Raw genomic sequence first — 24,586 nt, forward strand, 5'->3', positions numbered from 1 at the left:
GTATGTGTGTGTGTATGTGTGTGTGTGTGTGTGTGTGTGTGTGTGTGTGTGTGTGTGTGTGTGTGTGTGTGTGTGTGTGTGGCAGGAAGGTTGGAAGGAGAGAGGGGGGAGCCAACTCGCCTGCCATTCAACAACACACCAATGAATTTGAGTGCAATCTGGAGATCTGGCCTTATATGGCTTGTGGGTAGATGGGGTGACGAGCTACCTGCAGATTCTCGCAACCAATGAGTGCTATAGCGGCGTTACATCAGCGAGTGGCGATGAGTGGTGAGCGTAACAATGCAGCTAGCAGCCTAGTCTCCACTGTCTTGTCCAAGTTGCACCGGTCTATGGACTAGGCTCCAATACACCACACAAACTGCAAGACCGGCCAGCCCTGTCATCCACAGAAAGTAAGCAATGTTATGCTCTATTTGTGTTATTAAATATTAACAGCAGCCTGCATTAACAGCCTGTGTTAAAGCATTGTTGTGCCAACAGCCTCTGTTAAAAGTAATTTTATACCAAGTTTTCATTCAACCTCTGTTAATATTTTTCTGTGCCAGCAAGCCTCTGTTAAATCTGCACTTTGCATTAAGCTTCTCTGTTAATATATATATATTTTAATCTGCATTAAAACCCTCTTGTTAATATTTTTTTTAAACCAGTCTGCATTCAACGCTTCTGTTAAAAGTATTTTCGTTTTTCTTACCAGCTCTCTGCATTAAACCCCTCTGTTATAGTGTTTATGATGTCTGCATTAAACCCCTCTGTTATAGTATGTTTTTTTAATGTCTGCATTGAACTCCTCTGTTATAGTGTGATTTTTAATGTCTGCATTGAACTCCTCTGTTTAAAACCATTGCATTAACCAGGGGTTTGTGCTAAAACTGCTCTGTTAAAGTAACATGCTGCTGAAATGTGCTTTTTTCCAATAAGGAGGACGTGTGCAGATGCAATATAGCGGCGTCGGTGGAGAGGGTGTGTGTGTAACCATATAAAATGTTACTTTCATTCCTGTGGGGAAACGCAAGCTGGTTCTGAAGGCGAACCCCTTTCGTGAAACTTCATGGGGGGAGAAGAATGTACAAAAAAACAAGGAGTCGAGGTCAAAAAGAGAAAAGGTTGAATGAAACGTGGGACCTCTCCCTCTCTCTCACTAATAAGTTGGGCCTAATATCTGCAGAACCTCCTCCAACCCTGAAGACTGCAGCTCTTTTAAGAGTCTTTACATATAATATAGAGAGGGAACCCCCCTCCTTCGAGGTGTGTGTGTGTGTGTGTGTGGTTTCAACAGAAATATAGTGAATATTTCCTCCTGTTTAAATTCCATTTGGGATATTTTTCTGGACCAACAATACTCGAATCTCCATAGATTTTTTTTTTGGACTGCAAACAATTATTTTTTATTTTTTTTTAGCAATTTCCGAGAATGACAATTTTACAATTAACCTGATGGTGCAGGATTTTAGAATTATAGATCCTCATTTTTTCATAGAGTTTGCTGTCTTTGGCTTTATGAGTAGCAATGTGACGTGTGATTTGCAAGCTATTAGGGTCTCGAACCGAAACGTCACCTATCCCTTTGCTCCAGAGATGCTGCCTCACCCGCAGAGTTTCTACAGCATTTTTGTCTACATGCAAACTATCACTAATTTGATGCATTTTTCTGCAGTTTGAGCAAAATTGTTAGTCTTCCACCTTCAGATGTACAAGGTTGTACACAGATTCCACTCGTGTGAGAGTTTTGGACCAGAGGGCACAACCTCTGAATAAAAGGACGCATCTTTAGAAAGGAGACGAGGAGGAATTTTTGTAGGAAGGAACTGCAGATGCTGGTTTAAACTGAAGATAGACACAAAAAGCTGGAGTAACTCAGTGGGACAGGCAGCATCTCTGGAGAGAAGGAATGAATGGGTGACGTTTCGGGTTGAATGTGGAGACATTTCTCCAGTCAGAGGGTGGTGAATCTGTGGACTTCATTGCCACAGATGGCTGTGGAGGCCAGGTTAATGGAGCATTTTTAAGGTGCAGATGGGCAGGTTCTTGATTAGTATGGGTGTCAGGGGTTATGGGGAGAAGGCAGGAGAATGGGGTTGAGAGGGAAAGATAGATCCGCCTTGATTGAATGGCGGAGTAGACTAGATGGGCCGCACGGCCTAATACTGCTTCTATCACTTATGAACATTTCGTGGGTGACATGCCAAATATCTCACAACAAAGATAGACACAAAAAGCTGCAAGTCAGGCAGCATCTCTGGAGAAAAGGTATAGGTGACGTTTTAGGTCAAGATCCTTCTTCAGACCTGATGAAGGGTCTCGACCCTAAACGTCACCCATTCCTTCTCTCCAGAGATGCTGCCTGTCCCGCTGAGTTGCTCCAGCATTTTGCGTCTATCTTCGGTGTAAACCAGCATCTGCAGTCCCTTCTTACACACAATGTTCTTTCTGCGACTCCAACGAGGTTGTTATTGGGCGTTTGTGGTTCGTGAATCCTGTCGATGAATTGACCAAGGGTAGAACAGTAACCAACGATAAACAGTGGCGCAGCGGTAGAGTTGCTGCCTCACAGCGCCGGAGACCCGTGTTCAATCCTGACTACGGGGGGGCGGGGTGCTGTCTGTACGGAGTTTGTACGTTCACGTGACGTGCGTGGGTTTTCTCCGGTTTCCTCCCACACCCCAAAGACGTGCAGGTTTGTAGAATAGAATAGAATAGTTTCTTTATTGTCATTGTAACATGAACCATGTACAACGAAATTTAAAATGTCAGCCAGTCAGTGCAGCATTCAAACATTTCTAAAAGCTAACGATACATACAAGGTAAAATATTAAAGATAAACAACTAAATAAATATCACGGACAAAGCACGCATACACACCCAACCCTCCATCCTTCTGTCGATTCCACAGTTACCACAGTCCCTTAGTCTGTATCGCCCCTGCGTTCCTTGGCGGCTACATTTAGTGCTTTTATAGCAGTGGGGTAAAAACTGTTTTTTAGTCTATTTGTCCTTGTCCTTGTAGATCTGTACCGTCTGCCTGACGGCAACAGTTCAATTGGCTTCAGTAAATACAATGCCCTCCATCATGTTTGGGACAAAGACCCATCATTTATTTATTTGCCTCTGTACTCCACAATTTGAGATTTGTAATAGAAAAAAATCACATGTGGTTAAAGTGCACATTGTCAGATTTTAATAAAGGCCATTTTTATACATTTTGGTTTCATCATGTAGAAAATACAGTTGTAATTTATACATAGTCCCCCCCCCCCCCCTCTCCTGAGACGATAAGTTTTGGGACACAGCAATGCCATGTAAATGAAAGTAGTCATGTTTTGTATTTTGTTGCATATCCTTTGCATCCAATGACTGCTTGAAGTCTGCGATTCATGGACCTCACCAGTTGCTGGGTGTCTTCTCTGGTGATGCTCTGCCAGGCCTGTATTACAGCCATCTTTAGCTTATGCTTGTTTTGGGGGCTAGTCCCCTTCAGATTTCTCTTCAGCATATAAAAGGCATGCTCAGTTGGGTTCAGATCGGGTGCTTGACTTGGCCACTCAAGAATTGACAATTTTTTAGCTTTGAAAAACTCTTTTGTTGCTTTGGCAGTATGTTTGGGATCATTGTCTTGCTGTAGAATGAACCGCCGGCCAATGAGTTTTGAGGCATTTGTTTGAACTTGAGCAGATAGGATGTGTCTATACACTTCAGAATTCATTTTGATACTACCATCAGCAGTTGTATCATCAATGAAGATAAGTGAGCCAGTACCTTCAGCAGCCATACATGCCCAGGCCATAACACCCCCACCACCGTGTTTCACCGATGAGGTGGTATGCTTTGGATCTTGGGGCAGTTCCTTTTCTCCTCCATACTTTGCTCTTGCCATCACTCTGATATGTTAATCTTTGTCTCATCTGTCCACAAGACCTTTTTCCAGAACTGTGGTTGTTCTTTTAAGTACTTCTAGGCAAACTGTAACCTGGCCATCCTATTTTTGCGGCTAACCAGTGGTTTGCATCTTGCAGTGTAGCCTCTGTAATTCTGTTCATGAAGTCTTCTGCGGACAGTGGTCATTGGCAAATCCACACCTGACTCCTGAAGAGTGTTTCTGATCTGTCGGACAGGTGCTTGGGGATTTTCCTTTATTATAGAAAGAATTCTTCTATCATCAGCTGTGGAGGTCTTCCTTGGCCTGCCAGTCCCTTTGTGATTAGTAAGCTCACCAGTGCTCTATTTCTTCTTAATGATGTTCCAAACAGTTGATTTTGGTAAGCCTAAGGTTTGGCTGATGTCTCTAACAGTTTTATTCTTGTTTCTCAGTCTCATAATGACCCCTTTGACTTTCATTTTTGGTCCTCATGTTGATAAACAGCAATAAAAGTTTCCAAAGGTGATGGAAAGACTGGGTGCTGAGAGCTCTCTTAAACCTGCATTAAGGAGGCATTTAAACACACCTGAGCAATTACAAACACCTGTGAAGCCATGTGTCCCAAACATTATGGCACCCTGAAATGGGGGAACTGTGTATAAACACAGCTGTGATTTCTACAAAATGTATATTAAAAAAAAAAGATCCTTTAATGAAATCTGACGATGTGCACTTTAACCACATGTGATATATTTTCTTTTCTTTTTTTTCCCCTCCTATTACAAATCTCAAATTGTGGAGTACAGCGGCAAATAAATAAATGATAGGCCTTTGTCCCAAACATTATGGAGGGACCTGCAGTAAATAGTCCCATGTGTGTTGGGGGTTGGCACGGACTCGGTGGGCCGAATGGCCTGTTTCTACGCTGTATCTTTACAATTGGGATTGTCATATCGTGGCCGAGAATCGCTTGTTGCTTGGATTTAGACGTTACAATCTGATATTTGAAATCGCACAATTTAAAAGAAAAAAAGCTGAGAAAATGCTGCCGTAAAGAATGAGGTTGATAATTTAAGCATCTAGAGCCACACAACATAAAACAATACTTTTTTTTTTGTGGCTGATTATATTTTGTTTTTCTATCCTTATTCATAAGTCATAGGACCAGAATTAGGCCATTTGGCCCTTCGAGTTTGCTCTGCCATTCAATCATGGTTGATCTATCTTTCCCAATTATTTGCCTTCTCCCCATAACCCCTGACACCTGTGCTAATCAAGAATTTGAGTAGGCTGGGACTCTATTCCCTGGAGCGCAGGAGGATGAGGGGGTGATCTTATAGAGTGGAGGTGTATAAAATCATGAGAGGAATAGATCAGGTAGATGCCCAGAGTAGGTGAATCGAGGACCAGAGGACATAAGTTTAATGTGGAGGGGAAAAGATTTAATAGGAATCTGAGAGGTAACCTTTTCCATCAAAGGGTGGTGGGTGTATGGAACAAGCTGCCAGAGGAAGTAGGTACACAAAAATGCTGGAGAAACTCAGCGGGTGCAGCAGCATCTATGGAGCGAAGGAAATGGGCAACGTTTCGGGCCAAAACCCTTCTTCAGACTGATGGGGGTGGCGGGGAGAAGAAAGGAAAAAGGAGGAGGAGGAGGAGCCCGAGGGCTGTGGGTTGGGAGGAGACAGCAAGGGCTAACAAAATTGGGAGAATTATTGGAAGAACCACATGCCTGATGCCAGAGGAAGTAGTTGAGGCTGGGACTATTTAAGAAACAGTTAGACAGGTACATGGATAGTACAGGTACATGCACCCGCTGAGTTTCTCCAGCACTTTTGTATATAGATCAAGCGCAGGCATGTTGGACAAGTGTAGCTGGGACATGTTGGCCGGTAGAGGGCAAGTTGGGCTGAAGGGCCTGTTTCCATGCTGTACGACTCAAGTACCTGACTCCACTACTTCCTCTGAAAGCCAGAAGATAGACACAAAATGCTGGAGTAACTCAGCGGGACAGGCAGCATCACTGGAGAGAAGGAATGGGTGACGTTTAGGTTCGAGACCCTTCTTCAGACTGAGATTCGGGAGGGGGAGACAAAGAGATAAAGAATGCAAGGTGTGAAAATGCATCATCAAAGGGGACGAATTGTTGGAGAAGGTGACAACGAGGCATTCAAAGATAAAATTTAATCAGGAGGACAGTCAGACCGGTCGGAGAACCAGGACGGGAAGAGATGGAGGGAGAGAGAGGAAAAGCGAGGGTTACTTGAAGTTGGAGAAGTCATTGTTCATACCACTGAGGTGTAAGCTGCCCAAGCAAAATATGAGGTGTTGCTCCTCCAATTTGTGCTGGACCTCACTCTGACAATGGAGGAGGCCCAGGACTGAAAGGTCAATATGAGAATGGGAGGGGGCGTCAAAGTGCTTAGCAACCGGGAGATCAGGTAGGTTTAGGCAGACTGAGCGGAGGACTACAATCGGAAGCCACATCTCCAGTTCCGGTGTAGATTCCCAGCCTCACGAGGTGCTTGAGATAAAAGCAAAGGTCGGCAAAAATGCTGGAGAAACTCAGCGGGTGAGGCAGCATCTATGGAGCGAAGGAATGGGTGACCGATTCCTTCGCTCCATAGATGCTGCCTCGCCCTTAAGGGTCTCGACTCGAAACGTCACCTATTTCCTTCCCTCCATAGATGCTGCCTCACCCGCTGAGTTTCTCCAGCATTTTTTGTCTATCTTTGATTTTTCCAGCATCTGCAGTTCCTTCTTAAACATTGAGATAAAAGCACTTCACGTTCTTCCAAGTGTTCAAGAAGGAACTGCATATTCAGATTCAGATTCAATTTTAATTGTCATTGTCAGTGTACAGTACAGAGACAACGAAATGCATTTAGCATCTCCCTTGAAGAGCGACATAGCAAACGGCAGTTGCTGGAAGATCGAAGGTACACAAAATTGCTGGAGAAATTCAGCGGGTGCAGCAGCATCTATGGAGCAAAGGAAGGGTTCTGAAGAAGGGTTTCAGCCCGAAACGTCGCCTATTTCCTTCGCTCCATAGATGCTGCTGCACCCGCTGAGTTTCTCCAGCAATTTTGTCTACCTTCACGTTCTTCCAACCCAGCTTGTGTTTATTTATTGCAGATTTTCCATCTCTTTTAATATAGTCAGGAGCTTTATGCAACTTTTCCTGCCCCTATTCAGGGAAAACAAGTTTAAAGTGCAGGAAGGAACTTCAGATGCTGGTTTAAGCATTGTTTTTTTTTTAATCGGAAGAAGGTTCTTGACCCGAAAACGTCACGCATTCCTTCTGCCCAGAGATGCTGCCTGTCCTGCTGAGTTACTCCAGCTCTTTGTGTTCATCTTCGGATTAAATCGGTATCGGCACTTCCTTCCTGCACAGTTCAAAGAACATGCAAGGCACGTACACAGAAAAATCTGAATGAAATTTGCACTGGTTTGTTCCAGCTGCAGATAATGTGAGCAGAAAAAAAGTGCAAAAACATAGAAAATAGGTGCAGGAGGAGGCCATTCGGCCCTTCGAGCCAGCACCGCCATTCATTGTGATCATGGCTGATCGTCCCCTATCAATAACCCGTGCCTGCCTTCTCCCCATATCCCTTGACTCCACTAGCCCCTAGAGCTCTATCTAACTCTCTCTTAAATCCATCCAGTGACTTGGCCTCCACTGCCCTGTGTGGCAGGAAATTCCACAAATCCACAACTCTCCACAACTCTTTTTTTCTCACCTCGGTCTTAAATGACCTCCCCTTTATTCTAAGACTGTGGCCCCTGGTTCTGGACTCGCCCAAAAGTAACCCCAAAAGGGTCTCGAACTGAAACGTCGCCCATTCCTTTACTCCAGAGATGCTGCCTGACCCGCTGAGTTACTCCAGATTTTTTATATTCATTGTACTGATCTTTTTACACCGTGCAATTATTTGTGCCCTTCCCTCTCTTGTTTCCCTCTCCCCCCTGACTCTACGTCTGAGGAAAGGTCTCGACCCGAATCGTCACACATTTCCTTCTCTCCAGAGATGCTGCCTGTCCCGCTGAGTCACTCCAGCATCCTGTGTCCAGTTTTGATTTTAAAATAAGGAACGTCTGTGAAGATGGACACAAAATGCTGGAGTAACTCAGCGGGACAGGCAGCAACTGGAGAGAAGGAATGGGTGACATTTTGGGTCGAGACCCTTCTTCAGACTCATTCTTCAGAATCGACAAAATTGCTGGAGAAAATCAACGGGTGCGGCAGCATCTATGGATTCCTTCGCTCCATAGGTCAAGTCAAGTTTATTTGTCACATACACATACGAGATGTGCAGTGAAATGAAAGTGGCAATGCTCGTGGACTTTTGTGCAAAAGACAAACAACAAAACAACCAAACAAATTATAAACACAATCATAACACACATATTCTTTTACATAAGATGCTGCTGCACCCGCTGAGTTTCTCCAGCATTTTTGTCTACCTTCCATTCTCCAGCATCTGCAGTTCCTTCTTGATCATTCTTCAGAATGTCCCTGTAGCTTGGGCAAGGATTTGCACAGAGATCGGGGAGTATCACGTACTTCCTGCTCAATCATTTTTTGGTCTTCTGGACTTCAATAAGCAGCAGGAACATAATATTGGGTGAGAGCTGGTCACTACTTCTCATAACAACCCTGATGGAACCCATCCCAGACTTACGTGGTTGTTTTGAAATGATTCAAGGAACATTGAGGAACATTTTCCATCATTGCTCAATAACATTGGTTATTAAGAATATAGGGTGTAGTCTGCTCCAGACCGGTCAACAACACTTGAGATTGTAGGGAATGAAAGCTGGAAAATCCGCTGAGTGACAGGCCTTCAAAAATGTCTATTCTTTAGGGCGCTACGGTGGTGCAGCGGGTAGAGCTGCTGCCTCACAGCGCCAGAGACGCTGTCTGTACGGAGTTTGTACGTTCTCCCCGTGACCTGCGTGGGTTTTCTCCGAGATCTTTGCTTGCCTCCCACACTCCAAAGACGTACAGGTTTGTAGGTTAATTGGCTTGGTGTAGAATGTAAAAATGTCCCTAGTGTGTGTGTGTGTCGGATAGTGTTAGTGTGCCGGGATCGCTGGCCGGCACGGGCTCGGTGGGCTGAAGGGTCTAATAGTTTAGTTTAGAGATCCAGCGTGGAAACAGACCCTTCGGCCCAACGAGTCCATGCTGACCTGCGATCACCAAGTATCCTGACACTATCCTACACACACTCACACTCACACACACACACACACACACACACACACACACACCCACACACACACACACACACACACACACACACACACACACACACACACACACACACACACACACACACACACTCACTCTAGCGGTAATTTACAGAAGCCAATTAGTCAAGTCAAGTTTATTTGTCACATACACATACGAGATGTGCAGTGAAATGAAAGTGGCAATGCTCGCGGACTTTTGTGCAAAAGACAAACAACAAAACAACCAAACAAATTATAAACACAATCATAACACACATATTCTTTTACATAATAAATAATGGAAGGAAAAACGTTCAGTAGAGTTAGTCCACAAATCTGTGTGTCCACAGTTTCCACAGTGTCCACAGTCCACAATTAACCCACAAATCTGCGCGTCTTTGGGATGTGGGAGGAAACCGGAGCATCGGAGAAATCCCACGGGGAGAACGTACAAACTCCATCCCTAGTCCGGATCGAACCCGGGTGAGTGGGTCTGTGAGGCAGCAACTCTACCGCTGTGCTGCCCGTGATGGAAGGAATAGTCACGGAGATTGTTTCTGGGGGATTTTAACTGTGGCTGCATCTGGCTGTTTGTCTAAAACAAACCATTTTTGTTTCCTCTGACTTCCTCGTGCAAATCCTCCTGATTGATTGTGAAGGTAATTCTGCTAAATTTAACTCGGCGACACCGCCCGCCCGCCCAGCTTTGTGACGTGTGACCCAATCCTGGCAGATATTAGGGTGGGGAACCGTGCGCAGGGAAACTCCCCTTTAGAATGTTTAGAAAGATAGATGTTGTTAGAGTTATGCCCACGGCATTATTGCAAAGGTATGATGAGCATTTGACAGCGCTGGGCCTGTAATCACTTGCTGGAGTTTAGAAGAATGAGGGAGGGGGAAATCATTGAAACTACCGAACAGTGAAAGGCTTGAATAGAGTGGATGTGGAGGGGATGTACCTTTAAGGGCCTGTCTCGGCCTCAGAATTAAAGGATGTACCTTTAAGGGCCTGTATCACTGGGGCATCATTTACGTGTCACGCCGGTGGCGAGCAAAGGTTTTGAGATTCCCAAAATCCTGGGGAGCCGCGCGTGACCGTGCGTCGCTACCTACGTCACCACGCATCATGCGCGCGTAATGCACGTCATGCGCGCGTCGCGACACGTAAATGATGTAGCGCAAATGACACCCGAGTGGGACAGGCCCTTCAGGAAGGAGATGAGGAGGAATTTCTTTAGCCCGAGGCCAGTGAACCTGTGGAATTGATTGCCACAAACGGCTATGACTAGGGTCACCAACTGTCAGTAAGAAACATAGAAATTAGGTGCAGGAGTAGGCCATTCGGCCCTTCGAGCCTGCACCGCCATTCAATATGAATTGCTGATCATCCAACTGATCCCGTTGCCTTCTCTCCATACCTCTGATCCCCTTGGCCACAAGGGCCACATTGTCCCTCTTAAATATAGCCAAGCTGTGGCCTCAACTACCTTCTGTGGCAGAGAGTTCCAGAGATTCACCACTCTCTGTGATTAGCCGGGACATCCCGTATATTGGGCTAAATTAGTTTGTCCCGTACGGGACCGCCCTTGTCCCGTCCCGTATTCGACCGCTACTACTCGGGTCGAGGGGACTGTCGGGTCACAGCGACGTAGTCGCCCATGGAGTGGCCAGCAGCGCCTCGCCCGTGGCCCCGTCGGTCGGCAGCCCGGCCAGCTGTCCGACCTTCAGACCTTCGCTGACCGCCGACACCCCACCACCACCACCCTTCCTTCTCACGGCCGATCATCGGTTAAATTCAAAAAGGTTATTTATGATTCAACCAATTCTAATTTTTATGTAGGAAGGAACTGCAGATGCTGGTTTACACTGAAGGTAGACAAAATGCTGGAGTAACTCAGCGGGTCAGACAGTATCTCTGCATAGAAGGAATAGGTGACGTTTCGGGTCGAGACCCTTCTTCAAACCTGAAGATGGGTCTCGAACCGAAACGTCACCCATTCCTTCTATGCAGAGATGCTGCCCGTCCCGCTGAGTTACTCCAGCATTTTGTGTCTGTCTTCTAATTCTTCACAAATTCATCAGTTATAGGAGCGGAATTAGGCCATTCGGCCCATCGAGTCCACTCTGCCATTGAATCATGGCTGATCTCTGCCACCTAACCCCATTTTCCTGCCTTCTCCCCATAACCTGAAACACCCGATCTAATCAAGAACTTGTCTATCTTGGCATTAAACGATTCTTGTGAATCGTTCTTTAGAATACCCAGTGGACTGGGAGATCTTGTGATTTTAATTAAGTATTGAACATGAGATTAGTGATGGTCACGCCATTGCCACAGGAGGAATAGGGGATTCAGTTTATCAAAATTAATCTGATCCTAGTTTGTTCCCAATTATTCCAGCTCATTTACTGCAGGCACGCTTTAGTTTAGCTTTGGGATACAGCGCGGAAACAGGCCCTTCGGCCCACCTAGTCGGCACCGGCCTGTGATCCTTGCACATTAATGCTATCCTACACACACCAGGGACAGTTTGCACATACACCAAGTGTACAAACCCAAACTAATTAACCTACAAACCTGCACGCCTTTGGGGTGTGGGAGGAAACCGAAGATCTCGGAGAAAACCCACGCAGGTCACGGGGAGAACGTGCAAACTCCGTACAGACAGCACCTGTAATCGGGATCGAACCGGGTTCGAGAGTCGGTCTATCCCATGACAGAAGGGGGAGGAATTGTACAGTTTGATAGCCACAGGGAGAATGGATTTCCTGTGGTGGTCTGTGCTGCATCTTGATGGAACCGAGAGATGTGGAGCCCAGTGTTGAGGGATAGGGTGAGGTTGGGAGGTAGAGACGCATGCACACACTCTCACACGCTCACTCACTCACTCACGCACGCACTCTCACTGTCTCACTCGCACTCGCTGTATAAATACACTGGTGAATTATGCACATGTAACATAGAAACATAGAAATTAGGTGTAGGAGTAGGCCATTCGGCCCTTCGAGCCTGCACCGCCATTCAATATGATCATGGCTGATCATCCAACTCAGTATCCCGTACCTGCCTTCTCTCCATACCCCCTGATCCCCTTAGCCACAAGGGCCACATCTAACTCCCTCTTAAATATAGCCAATGAACTGTGGCCTCGACTACCCTCTGTGGCAGAGAATTCCAGAGATTCACCACTCTCTGTGTGAAAAAAGTTCTTCTCATCTCGGTTTTAAAGGATTTCCCCCTTATCCTTAAGCTGTGACCCCTTGTCCTGGACTTCCCTAACATCGGGAACAATCTTCCTGCATCTAGCCTGTCCAACCCCTTAAGAATTTTGGGGTTGTATGTGTGTATTTTTTTAAATATATAATATGTGTGGATGTTTACACCTCTCGTTTATTATATTGTTTGCAGCGTACTATGTTTACATATTCTGTTGTGCTACTGCAAGGAAGGATGTCATGGTTATGTTTACATGGAAACCTAGAAAGTGGGTGCAGGAGGAGGTAATTCGGCCCTTCGAGCCAGCACCGCCATTCAATATGATCATGGCTGATCATCCAGAATCAGTACCCCGTTCCGCTTTTTTCCCCATATCCCTTGATTCCGTTAGTCCTAAGAGCTACAACTAACTCTCTCTTGAAAACATCCAGTGAATTGGCCTCCGCTGCCTTCTGTGGCAGAGAATTCCACAGATTCACAACTCTGTGGGTGAAAAAGTTTTTCCTCATCTCAGTCCTAAATCTTAAACTGTGTGTGACCCCTGGTTCTGGACTCTCCCAACATGGGGAGCATTTTTCCTGCATCTAGCCTGTCCAATCCCTTGATAATTTTAGTATTATAAAGTGTTATTAAAGTTGGGAAGCGAGGACATAAGTTCAAGGTAAAGGGGAAAAGGATAGGAATCTGAGGGGTAACATTTTCCACACAATGGGTGCTGGGTGTATGGAACGGGCTGCCAGAGAAGGTAGTTGAGGCTGGGACTATCCCAACCTTTAAGAAACAATTAGACAGGTTCATGGATAGGGCGGGTTTGGAGGGATATGGCCGAACGCGGGCAGGTGGGACATGTAGTGTAGCTGGGACATGTTGGTCGGCGTGGGCAAGTTGGGATGAATGGCCTGTTTCCGCGCTATATCACACTGTGGCTCTAAGCCAGCGTGACGTGTATCCTGGTTGTGAGTTGTACATCCGTTACCCCTGGCTTCCTGCCACTGCTGAGCCGTGACTCATCACCTTCCTGCGATACATGCGAACTTAACACTTAACTTTTATTTCCCCAACAGCAACAGCAGCAGCAACAACAGAGCAGCAACAACGGGAGGTTCGTGCAGTTCAGAAATGTCTGTGGTCGATACGCAGGCACCCATCGGGGTCACGGGCCGACCTCTGGCAGACGGCCCTCTCCATCGCCCTGAGTCCCCAGCCAGGTACGAGGCGACAACTTCAAATACGTATTGCACACAATTGGTATGCGACGAATTTTGGATTCCGCCTTGAAACTATTACAACGGCCCTGTTTCACGGTGGCGCAGCAGTAGAGTTGCTGCCTCGCAGCGCCAGGGACCCGGGTTCGATCCTGACTACGGGTGCTGTCTGTACGGAGTTTGTACGTTCTCCCCGTGACATGCGTGGGTTTTCTCCAGGTGCTCCGGTTTCCTCCAACACTCCAAAGATGTCCAGGTTTGTTGGTTAATTGGCTTCTGTAAATTATCCCTTGTATGTGTGGGTTAGAACTAGTGTACGGGTGATCGCTGGTCGACCCGGAGACAGTGGGTCGAAGGGCCTGTTTCCACGCTGTATCTCTAAAGTCTATGTCTGTCTGAAAACATATTTTACAGCGACTGGGTGCAGATGGGACATGTTGTTCGGTGTGGGAAAGTTGGGCCGAAGGGCCTGTTTCCATCCCATATCTATAAACTCGGGATATATTGCACAATTGTGAGTCTGTGGAATTCTCTGCCTCAGGAGGCAGTGGAGGCCGATTCTCTGGATACTTTCAAAAGAGCTTGATAGAGCTCTTAAAAATAGCTGAGTCGGGGGATATGGGGAGAAGGCAGGAACGGGGTACTGATTGTGGATGATCAGCCATGATCACATTGAATGGCGGTGCTGGCTCGAGGGGCCGAATGACCTGCACCTGGTGTCTATTGTAAGGCAGAGATAGTTAGATTCTTGATTAGTATCGGGTTATGGGGTGAAGGCAGGAGAATAGGGTTGGGAGGGAGAGATAGATCAGCCATGAACGAATGGCGGAGTAGACTCGATGGGCCGAATGGCCCAATTCTGCTCCTGTCACTTGCTTGAGACCTTGTAACTATAACTAAACTAAAAGCCGTTTGCTTGGGAGTAGTTGAAGGGACATGCTTGGTGTTTAAGATGTGCGTGACCTTGCACCTATTTTGCTGTCTTCCTTAGTGAGGAATGTGTTAATCATGGCTCTGTGCTGCAGCCTGAGTAACAAACCAATTACACTGGAAGGAGATTTCTCCTAACATGCTCATTAAAAGTGAGTCATTAGTGAAGCACTTCATGTAAACCGCCAGCATAGTAAACCAGTTGAACATGGCACGGCCAAATATGCAGTGAGAAATCTTTGTCAGTATCGTTGTAAAAATACACTGGTGTAGGCCGAGGGAGGCAAAGATCTTATAGCAGAGATCCGCTGTAAGATCTTTGGTGGGAGTTGTGAACAGGTTTGTGATCGGGCTGCATTCCATTCCAGTCCTTTGTCTACAGAACAAGTCTGTCTCCACCTCTTGGCTTGGTTAGCAGCTTATTAGACTGTGGAGAGACAGCGTGGACACGGGTTACTCGGCCCCACCTAGTACCCGCGGACCAACGGTCACCTCGTTCGGCAGCACCACCCGACACCAGCCAGCGACAATTTACATTCTCGCAGAAGCCAATTAACCTTCAAGCCTGCACGTCTTTGGAGTGTGGGAGGAAATTGGAATAAACATAGAAAATAGGTGCAGGAGTAGAGGCCATTCGGCCCTTTGAGCCTGCACCGCCATTCAATACGATCGTGGCTGATCATCCAACTCCGTATCCCGTACCTGCCTTCTCTCCATACCCCCTGATCCCTTTAGCCACAAGGACCACATCTAACTCCCTCTTAAATATAGCCAATGAACTGTGGTCTCAACTACCTTCTGCGGCAGAGAGTTCCACAGATTCACCACTCTCTGTACTTGGAGAAAGCGAGCTGGGAGAACGTGCAAACTCCGTACAGATAGCACCCGTAGTCAGGATGGAACCCGAGTGCCACCGTGCCACACCTAGCAAGCCCCTTGTTGTCATCCCTGGCGAGAGACGTACAATGTTATCGTCCCCAGAAATGTGCCTTGTTTGCGGGAGAGGCCAGCTTGTCCTTGCGTTCGTCAGGTTGATCTGTAAATCATTTGGATTTGGTCAGAGCTCTGGTTAGTTATTGTGCTACATCATGCTTCTACTCGGGGACTTTGTACCAAGGGGCCATCAAAATCAGCACACTCTTACCTACTTTGTGGGGGGGGGGGAAGGACACCAAGTGCTGGAGGAACTCAGCTGAATAGGTCATAAGGGATAGGAGTAGAAATAGGCCATTTGGCCCATCAAGTCTACTCCGCCATTCAATCATGGCTGATCTATCTCACCCTCCTAACCCCATTCTCCTGCCTTCTCCCCATAACCCCTGACACCCGCACTAATCAACAATCTATCTCTGCCTTAACAATATCCACTGACTTTGTGGATATTTTTGCTGGAGTATTGTGTGCAGTTTTGGTCCCCTAATTTGAGGAAGGACAATCTTGCTATTGAGGGAGTGCAGCGTAGGTTTACAACGTTAATTCCCGGGATGGCGGGACTGTCATATGCTGAGAGAATGGAGCGGCTGGGTTTGTGCACTCTGGAGTTTAGAAGGATGAGAGGGAATCTCATTGAAACATATAAGATTATTCAGGGTTTGGACACGCTAGAGGCAGGAAACGTGTTCCCGATGTTGGGGGAGTCCAGAACCAGGGGCCACACAGTTTAAGAATAAGGGGTCAGCCATTTAGAACGGAAACGAGGAAATGCTTTTTCTCACAGAGAGTTGAGTGACTGTGGAATTCTCTGCCTCAGAGGGCGGTGGAGGACAGTTCTCTGGATACTTTCAAGAGAGAGCTAGATAGGGCTCTTAAAGATAGCGGAGTCAGAGGGTATGGAGAGAAGGCAGGAACGGGGTACTGATTGGGGATGATCAGCCATGATCACATTTAATGGCGGTGCTGGCTCGAAGGGCCGAATGGCCTACTCCTGCACCTATTGTCTATGGCCTACACAGCCTTCTGTGGCAAAGAATTCCACAGATTCACCACCCTCTGACTACAGAAAATTCTCCTCATCTCTTTAAAGGAACGTCCTTTAATTCTGAGGTTGTAACCTCTAGTCCTAGACTCTCCCACTAATGGAAACATCCTCTCCACATCCACTTTGTCCCACCCTTTCACTACTCTGTATCTTTCAATGAAGTCCCCCTCGTTCTTCTAAACTCCAGTGTCGCCAAACACTCACGATGGGTTATCCCACTCATTCTTGGGGAGAGCATGGATAGGTGGCTCTCTCTGTCGAGACCCTTCTTCAGACGTTTGAAGAAGAGCCTCGATCCGAAATGTCACCCATTCCTTCTCTCCAGAGATGCTGCCTGTCTCGCTGAGTTACTCCAGCGTGTTGTGCTTATCTCCGGTTTAAACTAGCGTCTGCAGTTCCTTCCTAATTGAACACCAAGTGCAAGGCTTGTTGTGGAAGTTCGGTTCAAGCAGCAGTAAGCAAACAATGACAGTGTTTATTGTCCTTGAGTTTAGACAGGGTGTCAATAGGGTGCAGAAGTTAATGATCCATTACTGTTCATCCTCTGGGCGGTTGGTACGGGTTCATTAAAGGTTATATTGACACGTCTAACAAAACTGAATGACTTTCCAATAAAAACCCTAGGTCTAATCTTTCAGTTGTAAAATTGAGGAACCACAGATGCTGGTTTCTTGGAAATTTGTTCAGTATTGTGGGCAGATGTTTTTATGTTTACTGTTAAATTCTTTAATATTGTGTCTTATCTTTATTTGTGTGCTGCAATGGCAAGTCAAAGTTCACTTCACCAATTGGTGTATGTGATAATAAATGTCCTTTGCATCCTTGTCAGAAAATGTGAGCAAAATATTGTATTGTAGAGTTTAGTCTGCGTTTTTTTTTTCTCCAGTTTACTTGAGGCTTATTTAGAAAAATCCTTTGAAACTGTTTGGGGGACTTCCCTAAAGTGTTTTGGGAAAAGTTTCAAAATGTCTTTGCTTATTCATTTCCTCTTCAACATTTAATTATCAGGGGAGGAGGAAGCATTAATTTCAATGTTAGAGAATGAAATCACACACACACACACACACACACACACACACAACACACACACACACACACACACACACACACACACACACACACACACACACACACACACACACACACACACACACACACACACACACACACACACACACACACAATACTCGACCTGAAACATCACCCATTCCGTCTCTCCAGAGACGCTGCCTGTCCCGCTGAGTTACTCCAGCATTTTGTGTCTACCTTCAAATCGTACAACGTGGAAACAATCCCTTCGGCCCAACTAATGCTTGCTGGCCAAGATGCCCCATCCAAGTTGGTTCCATTTACCTGGACCTGGCCCATATCAACCTTTCCAAGGCAGAGATAGATAGATTCTTGATTAGAGCGGGTGTCAGGAGATATGTGGAGAAGGCAGGAGAATGGGGTTAGGAGGGAGAGATAGATCAGCCATGATAGAATGGCGGAGTAGACTTGATGGGCTGAATGGCCTAATTCTGCTCTGATCCCTTATTTCCTATCCATGTACTTGTCCAAGTGTCTCTGAAATGCTGTTGGACGCAAAGTGCTGGAGTAACTCAGCGGGACAGGCAGCATCTCTGGAGAGAAGGAATGGGTGACGTTTCGGGTCGAGACCCTTCTTCAGACTGATTATTGTACCTGCCTTAACTACTTCAACCTTCTCCTTTGTATTCTTTGTGACTGTACGTGTGGGTTGATCTCATTATTCACTAACGGTGAACATTATTCCTCCTCTGTTGATAATTAAATGTTGAAGAAGAAATGAATAAGCCAGGACATTTTGAAACTTTTCCCAAAATACTTTAGGGAAGTCCCCCAAACAGTTTGAAAGGATTTTTCCAAATAAGCCTCGAGTAAACTGGAGAGAAAACACACTGACTAAAATCTACATTAAAAATTTTTGGCCGCATTTTCTGACAAGTAAGAATTTAATAAATTTCCTGCAGTTGAATTTTTTTTCCCCTGTGGGTGAGGTATACTGAACAAATTTCCAGGACTTCATTCCTGAGTGCAATTGTCCCATTTGATCCCGGGGAATTTGTGCATAAGAATGCTTGGCCTGTCTTTCCAGAGTGTTACCGTTATTCCAGAGTGTTATCGTTTCATAACCATTTGGAACGGGGAGTTTTCAGACTATCATTGGAGGCTGCTCAATCCGTAAGACATTTTGCAACTTTTCCCAAAACACTTTAGGGAAGTCCCCCAAACAGTTTGAAAATGTTTTTCTAAATAAGTCCCAAGTAAACTGGCGAAAAAAACGTCGACTTAAATCTACATAAAAATTCAGAGCGTCCTTGTACGAGACACGGTCTGGGTGGCGCTAGCTGACCCGCTGAGTTAGCGGAGCAAGCAATCGCCCCCTCACCCGTTAGATTTTAGAGATACCGCGCGAAAACAGACCCCACTGAGTCCACACTGACCTGCGATCCCACACACTAGGAACAATTTACAGAAGCCAATTAACCTACAAACCTGTATGTCTTGGTAGTGTGGGAGGAAACCAGAACACCCGGAGAAAACCCACGCGGTCACAGGGGGGACTGTACAAACTCCGCCCAGTCAGCACCCGTAGTCGGGATCAAACCGGGGTCTCTGGTGCTGAGAGGCAGCAACTAAATGTTGTACCGTTTATCTGCACGCGGTGGATGGCTAGATTATTATTAACTATCGTTGTCTTTGACTGGAAATCGCATGACAAAAAGCTTTTCACTGTACCTCGACAATAGTAACCTAAGCTTCAATAAGGCTCGGGTAGACGAAAATGTTGGAGAAACTCAGCAGGTGAGGCAGCATCTATGGAGCGAAGGAATAGGTGACGTTTCGGGTCGCCCGCTGAGTTTCTCCAGCGTTTTTGTCTACCTTTGATTTTCCAGCATCTGTAGTTCCTTCTTAAACTTTCTCAATAAGCCTCAAGTAAACGAGAGAAGAAATGCGGACTAAAATCGGCGTAATGTTTTGGTCGCATTTTCTGACCGTGGTAAGAACTTAATGAATTTCCTGCGGTTTATTTTTTTTGGCTCCGATGTGTGAGGTATTCTGAACAAATTTCCAGGACATCATTCCTGAATGCAATTGTCCCATTTGATCCCAGGGAATTGTGTGCATAAGAATGCTTGGCCTGTCTTTCCTGAGTGCTACCGTTTGGACATTTCATAACCATTTGGAATGTGGCATTTCCACATTCCGAGCAAGATTTCATACCGGCATTGCTGGCTGTGCAATCCATCAAGTCAAAAGCCTTGCGTGCACAAAATCTTGCCGGGTCATTCGCCTTGCGATTATACTTTGTTGACAATGAAGGAAATGTCAACAAAGATTATGTCAAGCTCATAACTTTGGCAGAGAGACTGGTTTAAAATAACGTAAATATCCAATTAGTGTGTCCTCTTTCGAGTCCCTGTCAATGGTTTGAGGGTCGAGCATTCTAAATGGAGACATTAGGAACTGCAGATGCTGGTGTACGGGGAAAAAAAAAGACACAGTGCCGGAGTGCCTCTAGTGGGCTGACCCCGTTCAATCCTGACCCCAGGAGAACGGAGTTTGTACTTTCTCTCAGTGACCTCATGGGTTTTCTCAGGTGTAAAGAGGAGTCATAACATACTGTGTCTTTACTACTGTTTATTCATGCATATCCGGGTGCTCTGGTTTCATAGAAACATAAAAAAACATGTGCAGGAGTAGGCCATTTGGCCTTTCAAGCCAGCACCGCCATTCATTGTGATCATGGCTGATCATCCACAACCAGTAACCCGTGCCTGCCTTCTTCCCATATCCCTTGATTCCGTTAGCCCCAAGAGCTCTATCTATCTCTCTTATCAGTCGCAGGGTGACTCCTGTTTGGTGGTGAGTAGTCTCCCAAAGAGCCGTACCTTTTTCTGGTCGCCGCTGGATTTTTAACACGTTGAAAGTTTTCAGCCACCTGCTTGTGACTATGACGGGTGCCGGCAAGTCGCCGAAACAATCATGTAAGTGGGACAGGGCCTTGAGTGTGACAGATCCCACTCGCTTCCTTCCACATCATCGGTGGTCACTCGAAACGTGTATGACTGTCCTCTCATGGAGGACACCTGTGCGTGACTTTGTTTAACGTGGGGAGACTGGTGCACAGACATCCACCCCACGGTCCTTGACAGATCTGGGTCGGGATCCAGTGGCGTGGAGTCCAAGATGATCGGAGACCCTTCATCCGCCTTCCCAGCCGTTGTGACATGTTCCTCCACTAAGGTCAGCCATCGTCCTCCGCCTGTTCCACTGTCGAGGTCTTGGTTGGATTGGTCTTTGTCAGAGACCTCCCCCTCGACCTTACCGCCATGGGTGGCCCTACCAGGAGCATCGCTCTCAGGATCTCAGGTCCACACGAGCTTCTCCGCCACGACAAGGTGACAATCCACAGAGAAGGTTCCTGTGCGTGCGTTCAACTGCTCATACGTTAAAGCAGCACTGGGACAACATCCAGGCCTCTGGTTCCTTCCGGTCTCTGGTGGGACCATGTTGTTGCGTTCATCCATCTGGTGCTCTGTTGCTCGGCTACTGGTGAAGCCTAATCAAGGGAGAAAGTTAGTCTGGCCTCTGAGACCAGTTATTTATACCTTGCATACATTCCATCGTAAAGTGGCGGAATTGTTTTGAACTCTGTTGGGGTTTAAAGAAACTCCAGAACAGTGGGTAGTCGATGGCCACTGCTGCTCGACTCAACAGCCAAAAATCTGTAGCCTCCCTTTGATCTGGTATTTTGTTGGTTCACATGCTTGATCAATGGTGTTTTATCATTAATGTTTGATTATTATTAATGTTCAGTGTTTTCTGAGTCATTCGTAACTGTCACTTGCGGGCGGAGCACCAAGGCAAATTCCTTGTATGTGAATACTTGGCCAATAAACGCACTTACTTACTTACACGAACGCTGGTCGCTGCGGGAGGTCGAGTGTTTTGTTGATCAAGTTGGCGTCCTATTAATTTGATGATCGCTTGTTTGTAAACTGTCAACGTGGGCAGCCTTCGATTGTGTTATGAATACTCTGGATGTTTATTTTATTTTATTTTTTTTGAATGAAAGTATTTTTATAATAAAGAACAGTGGCGCAGTGGCAGAATTGCTGCCTCCCAGCGCCAGAGCAACTTGATTGGCAGAGGGTTTAAAAATGTGAAAACAATCCAAAGAATGATCTGGAAGATTTATTTGGAGAATATTAGTCAGAAAGAGAATTGCTTGGAATATTGGGGCGTTTCAGCTGCACAGTGACACAGAGGCAGAGTTGCTGCCTCACGGCGCCAGAGACCTGGGTTCGATCCTGACTGCGGGTGCTGTCTGTACGGAGTTTGCACGTTCTCCCCATGACGTGCGTGGGTTTTCTCTGGGTGCTCCGATTTCCTCCCGCACTCCAAAGACGTGTGGGTTTGTAGGTTAATTGGCTTCGGTAAGTTGTAAAATTGCCCCGAGTGTGTGTGTGTGTGTGTGCGTTTCAGCACCTAAGTTACAGAGAAAGGTTGAACAAGTTGGGTCTTTATTTTTTGGAGCGCAGAAGGTTAAGGGGGGACTTGATAGAGGTCTTTAAAATGATGAGAGGGATAGACAGAGTTGACGTGTGTAAGCTTTTTCCATTGAGAGTAGGGAAGATTCAAACAAGAGGTTCAACCTAAGAGGTTCAAACATGTTTTGAGAATTAAGGGACAAAAGTTTAGGGGTGACTTGAGGGGGAACTTCTTTACTCAGAGAGTGGTGGCTGTGTGGAATGAGCTTCCAGTGGAGGTGGTGGAGGCAGGTTCGATTTTATCATTTAAAAATAAATTGGATAGTTATATGGACGGGAAGGAAACGGCCAGTTCATTGGCTATATTTAAGAGGGAGTTAGATGTGGCCCTTGTGGCTAAGGGGTCAGGGGGTATGGAGAGAAGGCAGGTACGGGATACTGAGTTGGATGATCAGCCATGATCATATTGAATGGCGGTGCAGGCTCGAAGGGCCGAATGGCCTACTCCTGCACCTAATTTCTATGTTTCTATGTTTCAATGAATGGAGGGTTATGGTCTGAGTGCAGGTAGATGGGACTAGGGGAGAGTAAGTGTTCGGCACGGACTAGAAGGGCCGAGATGGCCTGTTTCCATGCTGTAATTGTTATATGGTTATATATATATATATGTGTGTGTGTGATAGTGTTAATGTGCGGGGATCGCTGGTCGGCGCGGACTTGGTGGGCCGACGGCCCTGTTTTCCGCGCTGTATCTCTAAACTCGTTCGTCCGCTCGTGGGTCAGACGTTGGCTCCTGTTGTCGTCCAACATGTTGACGGAATTGCCGCCCGATTCAGTGTCATTGCGTCATCGCTTCCAGGAGATCGCCACGGGGAGGCTTCTGTTATGATCCCCAACCTAGTCTCTAAACATTCCTTTTCCCTGGTAGACAAAACCATATAACAACCATAGAACAATTCCAGCACGGAAACAGGCCATCTCGGCCCTACAAGTCCGTGCCGAACAACTTTTTTTTCCCCTTAGTCCCACCTGCCTGCACTCATACCATAACCCTCCATTCCCTTCTCATCCATATGCCTATCCAATTTATTTTTAAATGATACCAACGAACCTGCCTCCACCACTTCCACTGGACGCTCATTCCACACCGTTACCACTCTCTGAGTAAAGAAGTTCCCCCTCGTATTACCCCTAAACTTCTGTCCCTTAATTCTGAAGTCATGTCCTCTTGTTTGAATCTTCCCTATTCTCAAAGGGAAAAGCTTGTCCACCGTGCTGGAAAAGTGCTGGAGAAACTCATCGGGTGAGGCAGCATCTATGGAGCGAAGGAATAGGTGACGTTTCGGGTCGAGACCCGGAAGGGTCTCGACCCAAAACGTCACCTATTCCTTCGCTCCACAGATGCTGCCTCACCCGCTGAGTTTCTGGAAGGGTCTCGACCCGAAACGTCACCTATTTCCTTCGCTCCATAGATGCTGCCTCACCAGCTGAGTTTCGCCGGCACTTTTTGTCTGCCTTCGATTTTTCCAGCATCTGCAGTTCCTTCTAAAACATTCCTATGCCTTGGATGGGAGTGCCGTGACTCATAATGCAAATACATCTCGGTTTTCAGGGAAAGTGAAGGTGATATCCCTGTTTCGCAACAGTTTAAGGGATTTGAAAGTACATAACTGGTCTTTCACGCTCATTTTTCCTGCCACCTCTTGCAGTGTCCAGACGCCCGAGTTGCTGGTGAACAATAACCGGACAGATAAAAAAGCTCTGGAACCTTCCGCAGAACTCCCCGGGGAAATGGCGGCATCAGAGAAGGAAATGCCGGAGAATAATCGTAAGTCTGGGCCTTCACTGTGGCGGCTTTTTTGTTGTTGTTTTTTTTGTTTTTAAATCTCTTTTGTGTATTCTGTGTCTGACCCTCAATTTATCTTTGAGATGTATCTCCAGGAGGCCTTGGCCTTTCACCTTTGACTTTGTACTTTGACTTCTTGCCTTAGCCTAGTTGAATCTTCCTAAACCACTCCGTCCCAAGGGGAAACCTATCCTGGAGATATCCATCAGCTTGTGGATCTCCATTCCCTTTGTCCTATTTTCACACCTTGCACTTCCTTATCAATGTATCACCCTCTCCACTGACATAAGTCTGAAGAATTATCTCGACCCAAAACGTCCCCCATTCCTGCTCTCCAGAGATGCTGCCTGTCCCGCTGAGTTACTCCAGCTTTTTGTGTCTACAACTTGTAAAACTAGATGAGTTGAGTTTTTTTGGAGGAGATGAAATTAGTTTCAAAAATGGAATTAATAAGGTCATAGAATTTGACTTTGACTCTGACATCGGGGGGGGGGGGGGGAGTGCAGTGGAGAGATAAGTTTTTTTGGCCTTCCATCACAGCGATGTGATGGATGTTTATGTAAATTATGTTGTGTCTTGGGTCTATTTGTTTTAATGTACGGCTGCAGAAACGGCATTTCGTTTGGACCTCAAGGGGTCCAAATGACAATTAAATTGAATCTTGAATTTTGAGAATCTTATAGTGTGGAAACAGACCCAACTTGCCCATACCGGCCAACATGTCCCAGCTACACTGGTCCCACCTGCCCGTGTTTGGTCTATATCCCTCTAAAACCTGTCCTCTCCATGTAACTGTAAATGTCTCT

The 24,586-nt window shown here is 46.2% G+C and overlaps 1 protein-coding gene across 1 annotated transcript in view; it reads left to right on the forward strand.

The window, feature by feature from the left end:
* Window positions 1-234: 234 nt before the first annotated feature.
* The window catches only part of acsbg2 (acyl-CoA synthetase bubblegum family member 2), a 54,478-nt gene continuing 30,126 nt past the window's right edge, over window positions 235-24,586 (forward strand). Inside the window, exons 1-3 of the mRNA XM_055658323.1 lie at window positions 235-395; window positions 13,370-13,513; window positions 23,644-23,762. Of these exons, the coding sequence (XP_055514298.1) occupies window positions 13,425-13,513; window positions 23,644-23,762 (208 nt within the window). The 5' untranslated portion in view covers window positions 235-395; window positions 13,370-13,424. The remainder of the gene's footprint in view (window positions 396-13,369; window positions 13,514-23,643; window positions 23,763-24,586) is intronic.

Source organism: Leucoraja erinacea, chromosome 29, assembly GCF_028641065.1.
Source record: "Leucoraja erinacea ecotype New England chromosome 29, Leri_hhj_1, whole genome shotgun sequence".
NCBI classification, from domain to species: domain Eukaryota; kingdom Metazoa; phylum Chordata; class Chondrichthyes; order Rajiformes; family Rajidae; genus Leucoraja; species Leucoraja erinaceus.